We start from the raw sequence: 16,326 nt of genomic DNA on the forward strand, positions 1-16,326 counted from the left end.
AAAAAGTTTTCATACCAATAGCAAAAAATAATTATATTTGAGACTAAAAAAATGTTTTGAGAGAAAGTATTTTCTCATGATAGAACATAAAAAATATAAATTTGAAATTTTTTAAATTATTTCTGAGAAAAAAAATCTCTCAAGTATATGTTTTTTGCTATAAGTGTGAAAACATTTTCTCTAAAAAAAAAGTGTTTCTATCAAAACGCTTTTCTTTGCTCTCGATGCAATTTCTTGCTCTCGTGTCAGGATTTTGCTTTCTCTGTGAAAATTGTGTCATGGGCGGGGCCACGTTCCTATTGGCCAGTCGGGTAAGCATCCTCTTGTCTTGGGAATCGAACTGAATCATTACACCGTTGTTCGGTTCACCTAGATAGATGCCGTCTCTGCTTTTAGTTGAGCACGGACACTCTAATGTTTGAGTAAGATGATGACACACAACTCGATGGATAGCTGGCTGAGCAAGTTCACAGCACTGAAGATTAAACATGAAAAAATGAAATGGTACTCTTATTCATGAATGAATGTGTATTATATTATTAGCTTGCTAATCGCTAATTAGCCATCATGCTAGGTAAACTTGCAAATGCCAAATGAATGTTTTGATTCACTCCTTATTTAGTGAGTAGTGATCTAGTTTCTAGCTTTGCACTTGCTAGCCTCAAAGCACCTGAAGAGTAACTGCTTGTTCATCATATACAACCTCCTGTACCAACCCAGTCTCATGTAAAAACGTACCCTGACTACGTTGGTCCAATTTGCAAAACGTAGAGGAGTTACAATAATGGGCCTAGAATTGTATGACTGTTACATTTTTTTTCGCCTATTCTTTTAATGGCCCTTGAATTGTATGACTCTTACGTTTTTTTTTTCGTCCAAGTCACGTGACTTTCAAGCTACCGGCCGTGAGAACAAAAAACATGGCGGACATTCTCTCATTTTTAGTGGAAAAATCTATATTTTGAGTTAGTTTCTGAATAAAAAGAAGTTTTGATTACATTTCTAGCGAGAAATATATATTTTATTTTCATAATATTCACTCAGTGAATTTACATAATCATCGCTTGCTCGATTTTACGCAGATTTTTCAGATCTCGCCAGAATAATGTGAAACTGATACGTTTTGGTTGCTATGGACACTGCCAGGGCTCGTCACATGACGTCTTTTAAAGACTTTATTAAAACCGCGTTCAGCTACAGGTAAAACAACATTCAGAGGTGATTTTAACAACGCTCCACGGCGCGTGAGAGTAAGCATTTTAAGCGTTTTCTGATCATGTAGGTAAGTGCTTTTATTAGACGTGATGCATGCTGGGTTTTTATCAAAGACTCGTTGATGGTAATTAATATAGATATGAATATACATTTTGCAACCCTGTATCACATGAAATACGTTCTGAGGAAACTATTTTGCAAATCGCAATTACGTTACATGCCAACATATAAGCAGTGCTATTACGTTGGTCCTTAACCTAATATGACCCGTCGCCATGGACACAAGGGGTCGGATATCTAAAGTTAAATATTTTTAACTTACGCGTGAAATGGTTGATTTTAAAAATATATATATTCTAAGTAAACAACAACAGCCCAGGTTTAGTAAACATTTTTTTATTGAAACTATAAATAAATATTCTGCATCCATTTTAGGTGTGCCACTGTGGGTGGCTCCCGCACACCCCCGTGGCTACGCCCCTGCCGTGACCCAAATCTCGTTCTCACATCATCGCGATGTTTATCATCTATTTACAAACGTAGCCAGTCGCCACATCTTTGTGAGTATACCATTAAATTTCTGTTTGTTCGATATTAAATTCATTATATGTTTTTTATTAATCCAGATCGGCTTCTAAATGTTGTCTGAATTGTATTGGTCATCTATATTACATTCTTTTTGTTCAAAATAGTGATTAGCGCGTGATTAAAAGTCACGTTATGTTTGTTAGTCACCATTAACATAACGTGACAGATCCTAGATCATTTTATTATATTCATATTTTTGGAATTAACTACCAATGTTCTTCTACTGTGGTATTTTGTGTTTATAGTACACAAATCATACCTTGTTTCTACCGCAGTTAGTTTACTTCTACTGTGGTAGTACAGTAACAGCAAACCTTATGCTTTTACCACAGTAGTTCAGCCTTTTTATACATAGTAAAAAACAGTAACAACAACAACACCATGCTTTTAATACATTTGATGTACAATTCAGAAATCTTTAGACATTCAGATCCTTCTTTTTTGGTCAGTTTTAATCTATTGCCGTTTTATTTATTTATTTATTTATTTATCTTATAGGCTTATGATAGTGGGCGGGTCTTGGGGTTTGTTGTAAATAGTTATACACATACAATGTTTAGTAAATAAAGAATTTAAAATATATATCCAAAGTTTGTAATTCACAATTTTTTTGTCTTGCAGTTTCTTCACATACATCTCATACTCCTCCATCTACACGCGCCACAACATTTAAACCAACGGCTCTTTTAAGAGCTATCACTTGCAAAAGCTCTCCTCACTCACTCACTCACTCTCCAACTCACTCACTCACTCTCCAACTCACTCACTCACTCACTCACTCTCCTATAGGGCTGTGCGGGAAGGTCGTCTGCGGTTCTCATGCGTGTTTCATCGGTGGAGCGGGTTCCGTGATTGGAGGTAGGTCGCCGTCGGCTGCTTTCGGATGGAGAGGCATTTGTTGCACAGACACGTGGTTCACCAAAAAGCTAGGCAAAATTGCATAGATTATCGGAGTCGATTTTCCTCGATTTGAACCCGATTTTGCCTGGCTTCTCTGTGAACTGCGTGTCTGTGTGGTGGGTGCCGCTCCGTCTGGGGGCAGCTGGTGGCGATTTGCTTCTAATCTAAACGGGGCCGGCTTTGCTGGTGGGGCGCGCATGGGAATTGCAGACGATTTTTTTTTTGCACAGCCCTACTCTCCTACGCTTTCACACTCACACACACACACACACACACACACACACACACACACACACACACACACACACACACACACACACTCACACACACACTCTCACTCTCTGTTTGTCCCTCTTTCAATTTGTTTTGCCTATTTCTATTTGCATTCTTCATTCTTTCAATATGGCATCTTCAGGTTTTGACCAGTTATGTCAGGAAGCTGCAACTATTTCAAAGCATCTTGAAATGAAAGCTGACAATGCTGAACTTCAGTTTTCTTCTTCATTTGGTTAATTTTTTATTTACACTTAAGTTGCTTTAATACATGTATATTTTTATCTGTTCATAGATTTCCAAGTCCTTACTTTCAATCACTTTTAGCATTATTTTAACATGTTTATTTCGAATTGTTTTTTCAGCTGAAAAAGAAGACCAAACGAGTGATTTCCTGGACTCAACAGACACAGTGAACTTTGCACTGCATTTCAAAGGTAATATTGGTTATATAAAATATCTGTATATCCACAGAAATGGACTCAGGTCCGTAATAGTGTCAATATACATAATATAGTTTTATAAAATAATAGAGTTTTATAAAATTGATTGTTGTCTGTTGTTACATCTGTAGCCAGCTTCTCAGCCGCAATACTGAGAACCAGAGTTGAAGTCAATGTACTGCTGAGAAAGTGCAAGATCTATTTAACCAAAAATATAGTAAGCATATGTCCAAACACTTTTTAAGTCTTGATAACCTTATATACCTTCATGTTTTCATGGCATTATTATCAAATCAATAACTTATTTGTGTCCATCAACCATAAGATTATGACACATTACCGACTGTTTACAGCCTGTACACTGGCTCTTAATGGGATGGGAGAGTCACAATTGTCCAACTGTGTTACAATGTGTAACATGTACATGCATGTGTTTGCCCGTGTCTTTCAGAGGATGCCGGAGGTACTGGAAGGCTCCCCTACCAATCCCTGGTAAATCATGGCATGACAGTTAAAGTTGCAGGACTGCCCAACAGCCTCAAAAAGCCATCCTATTATGGAAGGAACCAGTTGGAGGCCATTTTGCAAGCTGCTGAGGAGATTTCATTTGAAATCAGTAAGTGAGATTAACAGTGGTTTTGTTTCTCCAGCTGAGTTTCGGCAGATCATTTGGCTCTATGCAAAGTGGGAAAAATAAGTTAACTAAACAATAATACGGGCCTACATGTGAGTATTTGTATAGTGCAGCACTGGTTGGGTTAATTTTTGACCCATAACGAGGAAATATTGGATAGATCAAATGCTGGATTGTTGTTATGCAACCATGGGGTATAATAACCCAGCAGTTGGGTTAAAACAACCCAGCATTGGGTCAATGTTAACCCAGTGGTGTGTTCTGTCCAATATTTACACAACATGTGTAAAAGAAAGAACCCAGACATTTTTAAAGTTTGGGCCACTATATTTCTCCATGTCCCCTCACCTCAACCAGTCGAGGCAAATGGCTGCCCATTATAAACCATGGTTCTGCTCGAGGTTGCTGCATATTAAAAGGAAGTTGCCATTGCACTCTCAGAAAAAAAAGGTATAAAAGTTGTACCTTTTTGTCACTGGTACACTACCTTTTAAAAATGTCCTAAAATTTACCATTTAGGTACAGATATGTACCTATAAGGTACCAGCATGTAGCTTGGCGGTACCAATATATACCTTTTAGGTACAAAAGTGTACTTTTTGAAAAGGTACTGCCCCAATGTCAACTTTTTTATCTTCATGTACCTTTTTTCTGAGAGTTTGTAGCCTAATAATATAAAGAGTACAGTATGTGCTAGACCTACTCTGTTTGAAAAGTGCTGTAAGGTAACTTTGTTATGAATTGGCACTTTAAAAATTAAATGTAATTCAATTGAAACAGATTACGGTTATAGATTCTGTATGTGTCTATGACAGTTTGTAAGGGATGTAACACTATTTCTCAGTTGCAGTTTCCTCATTAAAGTGGACACATTTTCTAAAAAGGCACCTCTCCAGAATATCCTATAGCTGTTTAGTTGAATTTGACTAGTGATTGTGATAGACCTTGGCAACAGTTGAATTTTATCTATAAAATAATATTTCTTCATTAATACTTGCTGTGTGATGCAGAAAGACCAGTTATTTGTTATGCTTCTAAGTGTTTCTTTTTTCCCTATACATTAATTAGATGCAGCACAATGCAACTCCACTGACAAAGCAGAAGGAATGTTAGAGGCGATGGACGCAGAAGGTACGCTGAGTTGTTTTTATTTTATCTTTAAATAAATATATAACATTAAACTTAAGAAGCATAGTTTACTAGATATGTAATTGTGGTCATTACACTGTACATTTTACCACTGTACACATTATTAAAACAATAATCAAATCAAAAGATGAAATCTGTGTGTGATAGTTTAACTTCAAAGTATCTTCAAATCAACAGACACAGCAGATGTTGCCAAGAAAGTTTAGAGGCCATGTGTGAAAATTGTATTTCTTTTCATTGTAATACATTTTGAATGGTATTGCTTAAGTTCAAGCTTAAAACTACTCTTCTGAAAAGTCTGCCATTGATATTGGACACAAAGAGAAAACCTCACTTGTATGAAAATTACAATTTATAAATACAATATTTATTCAGGTGACATTTAACATCTTCTATAGACCATTTTGCAAGATGTAAACAACACTGGTCCAGAAGCACTTTCTGTATCAGTTTCTTAACACATCATAAACGTTGGGATAAAATACAACCAACAGGACATAGAAAATTTAATCAAAAAGTTAAAGAAACATTTTTAAGATGTTTTCTTTATGTGTGAAATAAAGAAAACAGTTACAAACTGAAACAGGAAGTGTTTCTGGACCAGTGTTGTTTACATCTTGCAAAATGGTCTATATGGTTGGTATTCTGATATTTTACACTTTGAATTGGCTGTTGATATTTAGATGCAAACAATGAATGGTACTGTATCTGTATTTAACCTACAATTTGCTAATTAACTATTGACAGTATAAATGTTGACACATTGCATTATGAATTTGTAATTTAGATTCAAACGTTGTATTAAGAAAGTTGTTATTATGTTTTATGTTCTACAGAGCTGGAAGAACAGTCCTCAGAAACAGCCACCGCTGTAGCTATCGTGATGACTGCAGATTAAGGTATCTTTTCAAATTGTGCTGATTTTTATGTCCCATTGAGAATAATAAGCTCTTCCTCATAGTAGACCAGGCCAATTAGACCTGGTTTGGTAGTTTCATCAGATTACAATACTTTAACAAGAACAGATATTGGAACAGAACCATAGACCAATCCACTACACAGTGACACATTGTGACCCTTTCAAGGGGCAGTTTCCAGGCAGAACATGCAGAATACATAAACAGAGTTCTGTACATACATTTGGGACCTAATGTATAAAAACATCTTAAAGGGTGTTGTCCAGGACATTGTCTTAAATTACAAACAGAGATAGAAGGTGAGCACACCAACAATTGGTTTTAAAATGATGGCCAACCTACGACTGTATGAGTTATGGCATTACAGTTAGTAATGCTAAAACTGAAGAATAAAGTGGTGGTGAGATTTGTTAAAATTGAGTTACACTACTGAATCATGTTTGATTTACATACATTTCTGAAATGGAAAACCCAGAGTTTTCCTTGTTTCCACTTTCTGAAATTTGCCTCAGGAATTCTTCTTTGTTGACCTGCTTGAGCGTCAGCAATACCCACATTTTAATTTGACAATAGTTACAAATGAATAAACTGCCTTTGAAATGTTACTTAAAATATGCTCATGAGTATTAATTTCAACTAACTGGCTTGACTTAAATATATTTGTTTTGATAGATGGAGGCCATTTGTGCTGTGTCTGCCGCATCCTTTTCGATGACAGGAAGAAGAATGCTTCAGAGAAGTGGCGTTCATGGTCACAGTGCACAGTGTGCCAATCATGGTCACACACTGCATGTCAAGACACATTGCAAACAGCCTGTAGCGCTGCATCAGTGATAGGAAACATGCTAGTTACACAAGATGTTTTATGTTTTAACTTTGAGTTGTTTTTATTTTGTTCATGACCCCATCCCTACAAACACACACACATATATATATTTTTTTTAATGTATTAGGTGCAATTTAATATTTTTCATGCAAATGTATTGTAATGATTACACTTATAAGAATAAAACAGATTTTAAATTCACTCTAATTTTTATTTATTGTTGTCATTTGTTGGCACCATAAGTGTGGTCCCTTAACCTGGGACATGTGGGGACCAATTAATATCTATTGTACTGAATTTAGGCAACATGTTGTAAATGATAAGTAGCCTATTGTTTCATCTTTTATCAATGCTTCGGTATGGTTGGGTGTTGGCAAGGACCTCACCATACTTTTCAATACAGTGAGTCAAAGATCGATTTCATGTTATGATTAAATACTTTACATAACTTTAACAACTTTTTCGCAGTCTTGTTGTCACTGAGAGGTATTTGGCAAATTTGATATTGAAAAGTTGGTTTATGTCAGAGCAGTAGTGATACTTGTGGATACTTTGATATACAACTGAACAGTACAATTTAAATATAATGGTTGCTATGAACGATGATGAGGATGATGATGTTATGTGTATCTGCTTTATCAAAGTGATTTTCCTCCATCATACAGATGAAGTTTAAGCAAATCTCTATTACCACATTTAATGTTATGAAAAGAACCATCATGACAGAAATATATATTTATATATGAATTGAAAGTAATAAAAAAAAAATGAGACCAGAAACCCACCATGAGTTAAAAAACTGGCTATGCTCAGTTGTAAGGACTTTTTTGAAATGATTAAGTAATTTGACATTATGTGTCATTTTGTGTTTTAAATTAAAGTGACAACACAAGTAACAAAATTTGGTGTTCCAAACTGATTGTGTTGTTTTAACACATCTGTTTTTAAAGTGTATTTATTAAGTATGCTGTAGCATTCATTAAGAAAGTTTGAAATAATATAAACTGTATACAACGCTTTACTATAGAATGGGTATTTACTATAAATTACTTTAGTACTTTTTATGTGGGCAGAATTTTTATGACTGGACTGACACACCTGATCCACATACATTTACGATATAGTTTGCATACTGCTCAGGCCTGTCTTTCTGCTTAGAAAGAAGGAACATGAAACAATACATAGGCTTCCTATACTGTATTTGGCACACATAGCTAAAATTATTCTTAAAGTGACAGGTTTGGAAGGAGGGGAATGGTACTCTAATGGATAAACTAAATAGGCCTGTTTGCCATTTTTAGTTGAGTTCAAAAGAACACATTTAAACAAAAATAAATAAGCTACAAAAGATGCAAGAGAGCATACATTATGTACATTATGTAGCAAACATTGTGTATAATGTTTGCTAATCTGGGTTTTGACAACCAATAGGCCTAATAATCATCTACTAGCCTACAATCGTAGATGACTACCCATCAGACTATGTTCTTATTTATTAATGGTACCTGAATGTTTTTAATTTAATTATCATAGCAGCATTAACATATGCATATAAGCCCAAACAGAAATGCACAGTTTGTGTGTGTGGCCAACACCAGATCAAGGTATGGGGTCTGTTTACACAGCCAGAAACAAACAAACAGCTTTATTTTATCTAAATCTAACCTTATTGAGCTCTCAAAGTCTCTGACACTACACCTGAGATGGCTTGTGTACTTGAAATGAGAACATGAAAAGTTTGTTGTAGAGCTAAGCCAAATACATCGTTAGAAAGGTCTTGACCTGCAGAATAACACATGTCAGTATAAAGAATCTACATGGCTCCTGCTTTGAAATACGGACCTTTGAAACATCACTTTGGTGCATTTTTGAAGGCTTATAATAAGGCAACAAAAGGGGCTATAGACATGGGACAAACTCTTAATGAGAGCTCTTGGCCTCAGTTATAATGTCAATGTAGTCAACAACTTGGGACACTGTCAAATATGGTTAAAATTAATTTAAACCTATTTAACAATTAAATATTTAAAAATCTGATTGTATAAGTGTGTTAACAATCCCCCTAAACACCTTACTCTCAACTCACTATTTACAACCTCCAATTATAAGAAAAACACAAATGTTTTAAAAAAAACTACAATTCCCTACATGTGTCTAATGCAGCTTGATACAAATTAGCACTAAAATTGTAGTTTTTCTAGTTTGCAAAGTAGGGCTGTAAAAACATATATCTACTGAATATATAAACACCTAGTTCAGACAAACTATTAATTATGCTGTATCTAGATGATCTACGTTAAAAAAAGGTAAAAAAGTTGTTGTTTTTTAAGATATTTTAGCAGAAACAGTGTTTTTTTGCTAGATGGGATACAGCTACGCAATTTAGGGTTATGTTTGGGGTAGAATTTGGATGGAAACAGCGGATCTGTCTAGATGTGATGCAACTTGTCTTAAATCGCGTGAAATGTTTGGTTTAGGGTTAGGTTTTGGGGATAGGATTAGGATAATAACAGCGCTCATCCGCGAGATTTTGCTGTTGCTGTATCCCTTCTAGCCACAACGCCGAAACAGCAGAACACGCAAACCCCGCCTTCAACACAATGCACTTCCGTAACCTTCTGCTACCAAAAAAACTAATTTCTCAAAAGCGAGAATGAGAAATTGTTGAAAATTATCATATTGTTGAGTTATCAAATTTTGTTTTCTGTAGGAAAATGTTAAATGTCATTTAAAAAGAAAACACGTCATGCAAGCTACGTGGTTTCAGTGATAGCAGCCTCATAGCAACCACCATAGCAACGAACTATATAATACTAAAGGTAATATAATGGGAAGAAAAAAGTATTAATCCACATCAACTAAGTTCGGGAGAATTTTAAGCCAATATAATGGTTATGTAAGAACATGTATGTGGCAGTCTGTCTTGTGACTGTAAAATCATTGTATAAGTCATTTATTAAGTTCATCACTATTCATTGACCTCTAAAGTGTGCTGTGACAATAGCTGAAATCATGACTATAACTCATTGTGGAAAACTTTTTATTTTTTACAAACTTTTACAGTATTTGTTTAAAAAGATTCAAAAACAAAACACCTTACACACATTGACCACATTTGTACATTACAGTAAATAAGTAACATCACAATGGTAAACACACAATTTTGTCCTCACACAGACTAGTGTGAATATGTGTGCTTAAAAACAGTACCTACGTTTAATAATAAATCAGATCTAGTAAAGCATCATGTTTGCACAAGTAAGGCGAACATTATATTACACCACCATAAAGGTTTCTATGATATGCTGCAACATATACTATACATTTTACATCTTTCTTTTTACAGAATACAATATCAGACTAAAAATTAACAAAAAATCTGTAGTGCTAGTTATCATATTTATCCACATTTTCATCATTATCACTCTTATCATTGTATACCAGTGTCTGTATGCTTGGCATGGGGAGGGCCTGACACAAGTGGGGGTTGTCTGCAGGAACAATGTCCGATAGATGTGGGTGAAACATCACAATGGCTTGATGTAGTTTTCTTTCCAGCTGTTGGAGGTGTTGAATGAGAGCAGCTTTTGCACCAGGCTGCTCAGTGTCTTTGATGTTAGAGCCCAAAGGTTAGACGCCTGCGGCTGATGGGGTGTTCAGTTAGGGGCCAGTCACACCAAAAGCGCTTTAAACGCTTGCAAACGCAAGGCGCGACGCACTGCCTTTTTTTTTTAAAAAAGAGCAGTGCGACGCGGCTTTTCATATTGCTAAGCAACCACCGAGTCAGCTGTCTTGTCAATCAAATATTGAAGCGTGAGCGCTCTTTTGCTGTTAACTGTCATATTAGCAGAAACTTTAAAAAGAGGGCGCTTGCTCTGACCTTGTTTGAGGGTGAGGGGTGCACAAACACGCAGGAGAGAGTGAGCGAGTGGTTCCGGTTCTTCAAAGCAACTGTAAACTTCACTCACCACAACGTAAGGCCCGCCTCTCCCCTCATTCGATTGGACAATGGAAAGACGCGAATGACGTCGGGCGCTTCTCCGCTCTCAGCGCTCCTTCAAAAATGCGTGCGTGGCAGGCGGCAAAAAACAGCAAGGCGCTCATAAACAGCGCGCAAACGCGCCCTGCCCATAGAATATCATTCAAAAAAGGCGCCTGCAACTGCCATAAACGCTTTTGGTGTGACTGGCCCCTTAGACTTCTCATTTTGGTAAAGCACGCACTTTTTCTCAGCTGCCCGAGTCTTCATATGTAAGGCATCAATCCCTCGCCTTTTTAGACTCCTCGAAACATCATCTTCTTCAATCTAGAAGACAAAAGAAAACAAAATGCTATGTTATGTTACCAGGTGGTTTCTAATATGATTTGCAGGTAGTTAGTTTGTCAGATGGTTACTAGAGTGACTGCTGTGTGGTTACTAGGGTTAAGTAACTATACTTACAGTGTCATTAAAGCAGAAGTAGACATGCCAAGAGGGATCACATGATTCCTGAAAATCAATTGGCTACCTGCTTGGAGAGTCTAATGGCAATGCCCTGCCCATCTGAAGCAAAGCTAGGAAACACACATGCAAAAAAATGAATCTATTAGTTTGTATTATAGTCCTTTTTAAGTTCAAACCTATAATGTCATATTGTATCTACTTATCCACTTATAGCACTATACCTGGATATATTCTTCTCAGGTGGAGGACGACTGCTCTCTCCCTTGATTCAGTTCTAGCCTTACAGTTGGACTCTGAGCTCACGGTCCACATCTTTAAGGGTAGACTGGAAGTTTGAATCAGACTCTTGCCATCTTCTCCCGATACGTTTTTTTTTCCTCAATGTTCAGCAGAGTCCTCAATTCTACAATGGTTAGCAAATAATTAGTATTAAACGTTATGTACACACTTGATCAGAGAACAGTAACAGACAGATTACTGTTTCACCCTTTTTGTGTGACTCACGAGTCCCATATCTACACATTACAAAAAGTACAGCACAAAAGTTCAGTAGCTAGCAAGCAGAAAGCATTACCGTGGTACACCTGACCAAACATATGTTACAAGTAAGGCCTTGGTGGTAATAGATTACTAATTACACCACATGAAGATTTGCAATAATGCTGCAATACTTTAATTTATAACCACCAGTGACAGTTTCCTTCAAAACGATGCCATTACTATAAATCACACGTTGAAGCACATCAGCAACACCGTTTTTCAATATTTTACTACAGGGCTATTCAGATCTTACCCTGGAGGGCCAGAGCACTGCATAGTTAAGCTCCAACCCTGATCAAACACACCTGAGCAGGCTAATCAAGGTCTTCATGATCACTACAAAATCACAGGTGTTTAATGGTACATAAACTCTGTAGTGCTCCAGCCCTCCAGGGTAAGATTTGAATAGCCCTGTTTTACTATGTTCTTACCTCAACTTAAACGAATTGATACATACCTATCTTTTTCAATGCGTGCACTTTTAATCTTTGTACACTTTTAATCTTTTGATCTCTTGTGAATGTATTAGCATTTAGTCTAGCCCCAATCATTCATATGGCTCCAAACAGGGATGAATTTAGAAGCCACCAAACACTTCCATGTATTTACACGTGTAAGTATGGTGGCACAAAATAAAACTTTTGTTTGGAGCCATAGGAATGAATGGGGCTAGGCTAAATGCCAACACATTCACAAAGTGCTTAACAAAGACTAAAAGTGCATGCATTGAATAAAGATAGGTATGCATTAATTCATCCAAGTTGAGCTACAGTAAGAACATAGTAAAATATTGAAAAACGGTGGTGTTTTCCTTTAAAGACGTCTGTAATTACCAAAGTCTTACATAAAAACCTTAAACTCTTACTTGAACTTGTAGAACTGAATCAGTCTGATGATGTAGTCCCTTTTCCATCTACAGACAGTGTCTGAAGAAAAGACGACATTACTACCACTCTAATAAAGTCATTCATTTCATGTTACTTCTTAACATGATTATATTTTATTACTGTACACGGAAAGGTAAGTATTACATTTGCAATATTCTTTGTTAATATTATTCATGACATTCTTACAGTATTTAAGACTTTAACTTCAGTTCCTTACTTATTGGTTTCTGTTGGGCTAGCTTTTTCCATCTCTCCATGTCTCCTTCAGAAATCAACACTATACAACAACAATAACAGAAAACAAGACACACATCAATCCTAAATACTCTTGTGCAAAATGCACTTATAAATGGAATGTAATATTCTCTCATCTACAACTAATTGTTACCTGCTTCTTATGTGCATTGTTTACCTGGTGCCTCTCTGATGACATGAGATATCTTCCTGAGCAAGAATCAATATTTTCTCTGCTTTGTCTACTCTTTGCAGTAGCTGCACCTATGAAAAGACAGTTTAATCTACTTATAGTATGCTTACCATTTTGTGTGTGATCGGCTTCACTCCAGAAAATATAAAATGTATAAGCACTGAACCACCAGCACAGAATTTTGAAAGGTTATACAGCAGTAGACACACCTAGGTCAGTTGATTTCCTCCGTCCCTAATGCAAAAGGGAATCAGTCAGTAGGTCAAGGTGATGAGATGGAGTCATCTCCTTTGTGACTCTGGCAAATCTTTGGAGGAAAGACCACAGCCTTTCCATTCCTTCCCCGTCTGTGAGCCCAAACCCATCAAGCCATCTGGTACTGTACTTGATCTATGATTAAAGCAAAGTGGTAAAATATCACATACTGTACACAAAGCATGACCCTACTGCTTATAGTGATCTTAAGGTATTTTATCTTTTAATTTGTAAAAATAGCAAAGCTGTTCTTTTTATTACTTTATATTACTGTAATTATTATACAAATTAGGTAATCTGCATAAAAAGAAACAAAGGAAACCAATTTGGTTATAACAATCCTCTGCTTATAGTGATTAGTTTGACCCAGACAGATTTGAGATAAACGGGTTGTCTTATACATTGCATCTCTGAAACAAGTTTAGACAAACGTCAGGTTGGAAAATTGTTAGATTAAAGATTATTTTAGGCCTTTCTGGCTAATTTTAGCTTTGTAGTGCATAGACAGGAAAATTTGAGGCCAAACAGGGAGTGAATGATGTGTGTTATCCTGATATCCCTATAAAGTCAATGAATTACCTGGCAGGGCAATTTGTGTCCATAAACATGAAATGCTGGTACGGCCAATGCAATGTTGTGTGATATGCCCTCCCCTGATTTCTGATTGAACATAGTATGACATAAATAAGTTAAAGGTCTTTTCTTTAAAACAATAATTCAGTTTTACACAGAAAAAAGGGTACTTACCTGCAAATGTGAGGCAATAACACAGGCAATGTAACAGACTACTCGCAGGTGTATGTTCTTTTCCTCACATCTTTGAAGTAGCGCATCGATGACATACAGGGGATAGGCTAATCTATTTCAACACAAAAATGTGAATGATAAAACACTTTATACTGAGGAAAAGTGAAAAATAATTATACAATCTCCAGCATCACATTCAATACCTAAATACTCAAATCTAAATTGATCTATGCCCAGCCCATATATATATATATTTCAAAATTCTTTATTTACTAAACATTGTATGTGTATAACTATTTACAACAAACCCCAAGATCCGCCCACTATCATAAGACTATATAAAACGGCAATAGATTAAAACTGACCAAAAAATAAGGATCTGAATGTCTAAAGATTTCTGAATTGTACATCAAATGTATTAAAAGCATGGTGTTGTTGTTGTTACTGTTTTTTACTATGTATAAAAAGGCTGAACTACTGTGGTAAAAGCATAAGGTTTGCTGTTACTGTACTACAAAATACCACAGTAGAAGTAAACTAACTGCGGTAGAAACAAGGTATGATTTGTGTACTATAAACACAAAATACCACAGTAGAAGAACATTGGTAGTTAATTCCAAAAATATGAATATAATAAAATGATCGAGGATCTGTCACGTTATTGTTAATGGTGACTAACATAAGGTGACTTTTAATCACGCGCTAATCACTATTTTGAACAAAAAGAATGTAATATGACCAATACAATTCAGACAACATTTAGAAGCCGATCTGGCTTAATAAAAAAACATATAATGAATTAAATATCGAACAAACAGAAATTTAATGGTATACTCACAAAGATGTGGCGACTGGCTACGTTTGTAAATAGATGATAAACATCGCGATGATGTGAGAACGAGATTTGGGTCACGGCAGGGGCGTAGCCACGGGGGTGTGCGGGAGCCACCCACAGTGGCACACCTAAAATGGATGCAGAATATTTATTTATAGTTTCAATAAAAAAATGTTTACTAAACCTGGGCTGTTGTTGTTTACTTAGAATATATATATTTTTAAAATCAACCATTTCACGCGTAAGTTAAAAATATTTAACTTTAGATATCCGACCCCTTGTGTCCATGGCGACGGGTCATATTAGGTTAAGGACCAACGTAATAGCACTGCTTATATGTTGGCATGTAACGTAATTGCGATTTGCAAAATAGTTTCCTCAGAACGTATTTCATGTGATACAGGGTTGCAAAATGTATATTCATATCTATATTAATTACCATCAACGAGTCTTTGATAAAAACCCAGCATGCATCACGTCTAATAAAAGCACTTACCTACATGATCAGAAAACGCTTAAAATGCTTACTCTCACGCGCCGTGGAGCGTTGTTAAAATCACCTCTGAATGTTGTTTTACCTGTAGCTGAACGCGGTTTTAATAAAGTCTTTAAAAGACGTCATGTGACGAGCCCTGGCAGTGTCCATAGAAACCAAATCGTATCATTTTCACATTTTTGTGGCTAGATATTAAAAATCTGCGTAAAATAGAGCTAGCGATGTTTATGTAAATTCACTGAGTGAATATTATGTAAATAAACTATATATTTCTCGCTAGAAATGTAATCAAAACTTCTTTTTATTCAGAAACTAACTCAAAATATAGATTTTTCCATTAAAAATGAGAGAATGTCCGCCATGTTTTTTGTTCTCACGGCCGGTAGCTTGAAAGTCACGTGACTTGGACGAAAAAAAAAACGTAAGAGTCATACAATTCAAGGGCCATTAAAAGAATAGGCGAAAAAAAATGTAACAGTCATACAATTCTAGGGCCATTATTGTAACTCCTCTACGTTTTGCAAATTGGACCAACGTAGTCAGGGTACGTTTTTACATGAGACTGGGTTGCCTGTACAACTTTCAACCAACGTTAGTGTGCAGGGAGGAAGTACAGAAAAATAAGGGACGCCTATAGCTGCCGCAGCGCGGGGGGCCACACACGTCGGGGCTACGGTGACCACAGTCCCGATGGCGTACGTGCCAGTGGTGGTATATCATAACTTAAATGTGTTTTTTGTTTTCATAAAA

At 36.2% G+C, this 16,326-nt stretch overlaps 1 protein-coding gene and 1 long non-coding RNA gene across 14 annotated transcripts; one reads left to right on the forward strand and one right to left on the reverse strand.

The window, feature by feature from the left end:
• Positions 1-706: 706 nt before the first annotated feature.
• On the forward strand, positions 707-7,146 carry LOC141363534 (uncharacterized). Of its 5 annotated transcripts, none has more exons than XM_073866249.1 (9): positions 713-1,278; positions 1,651-1,775; positions 3,119-3,211; positions 3,342-3,413; positions 3,551-3,636; positions 3,873-4,035; positions 5,122-5,184; positions 6,039-6,101; positions 6,792-7,146. In XM_073866249.1, coding segments are annotated over exons 1-8 (666 nt in total). In that variant the 5' UTR covers positions 713-1,276; the 3' UTR covers position 6,101; positions 6,792-7,146. The 5 variants fall into 5 exon arrangements, with proteins under 5 accessions (XP_073722351.1, XP_073722350.1, XP_073722352.1 ...); XM_073866252.1 differs by having other exon boundaries at positions 718-1,282; positions 2,425-3,211; XM_073866253.1 differs by having other exon boundaries at positions 718-1,250; positions 2,425-3,211.
• A 2,781-nt stretch (positions 7,147-9,927) lies between these two features.
• Positions 9,928-15,722, reverse strand: LOC141363535 (uncharacterized). 9 transcript variants are annotated; one of them, XR_012369042.1, is made up of 11 exons: positions 15,609-15,722; positions 15,084-15,208; positions 14,246-14,357; positions 14,078-14,158; positions 13,453-13,633; positions 13,229-13,314; positions 13,034-13,093; positions 12,795-12,855; positions 11,611-11,792; positions 11,387-11,499; positions 9,928-11,251 (listed from the first exon to the last, which is right to left on the reverse strand). It is a non-coding gene; the product is annotated as an uncharacterized lncRNA (long non-coding RNA). The 9 variants fall into 9 exon arrangements; XR_012369041.1 differs by having other exon boundaries at positions 15,581-15,722; XR_012369040.1 differs by having other exon boundaries at positions 9,929-11,251; positions 15,577-15,722.
• Positions 15,723-16,326: the final 604 nt, after the last annotated feature.

The sequence above is a fragment of the Misgurnus anguillicaudatus genome, chromosome 3 (genome assembly GCF_027580225.2).
Source record: "Misgurnus anguillicaudatus chromosome 3, ASM2758022v2, whole genome shotgun sequence".
Lineage (NCBI taxonomy): Eukaryota > Metazoa > Chordata > Actinopteri > Cypriniformes > Cobitidae > Misgurnus > Misgurnus anguillicaudatus.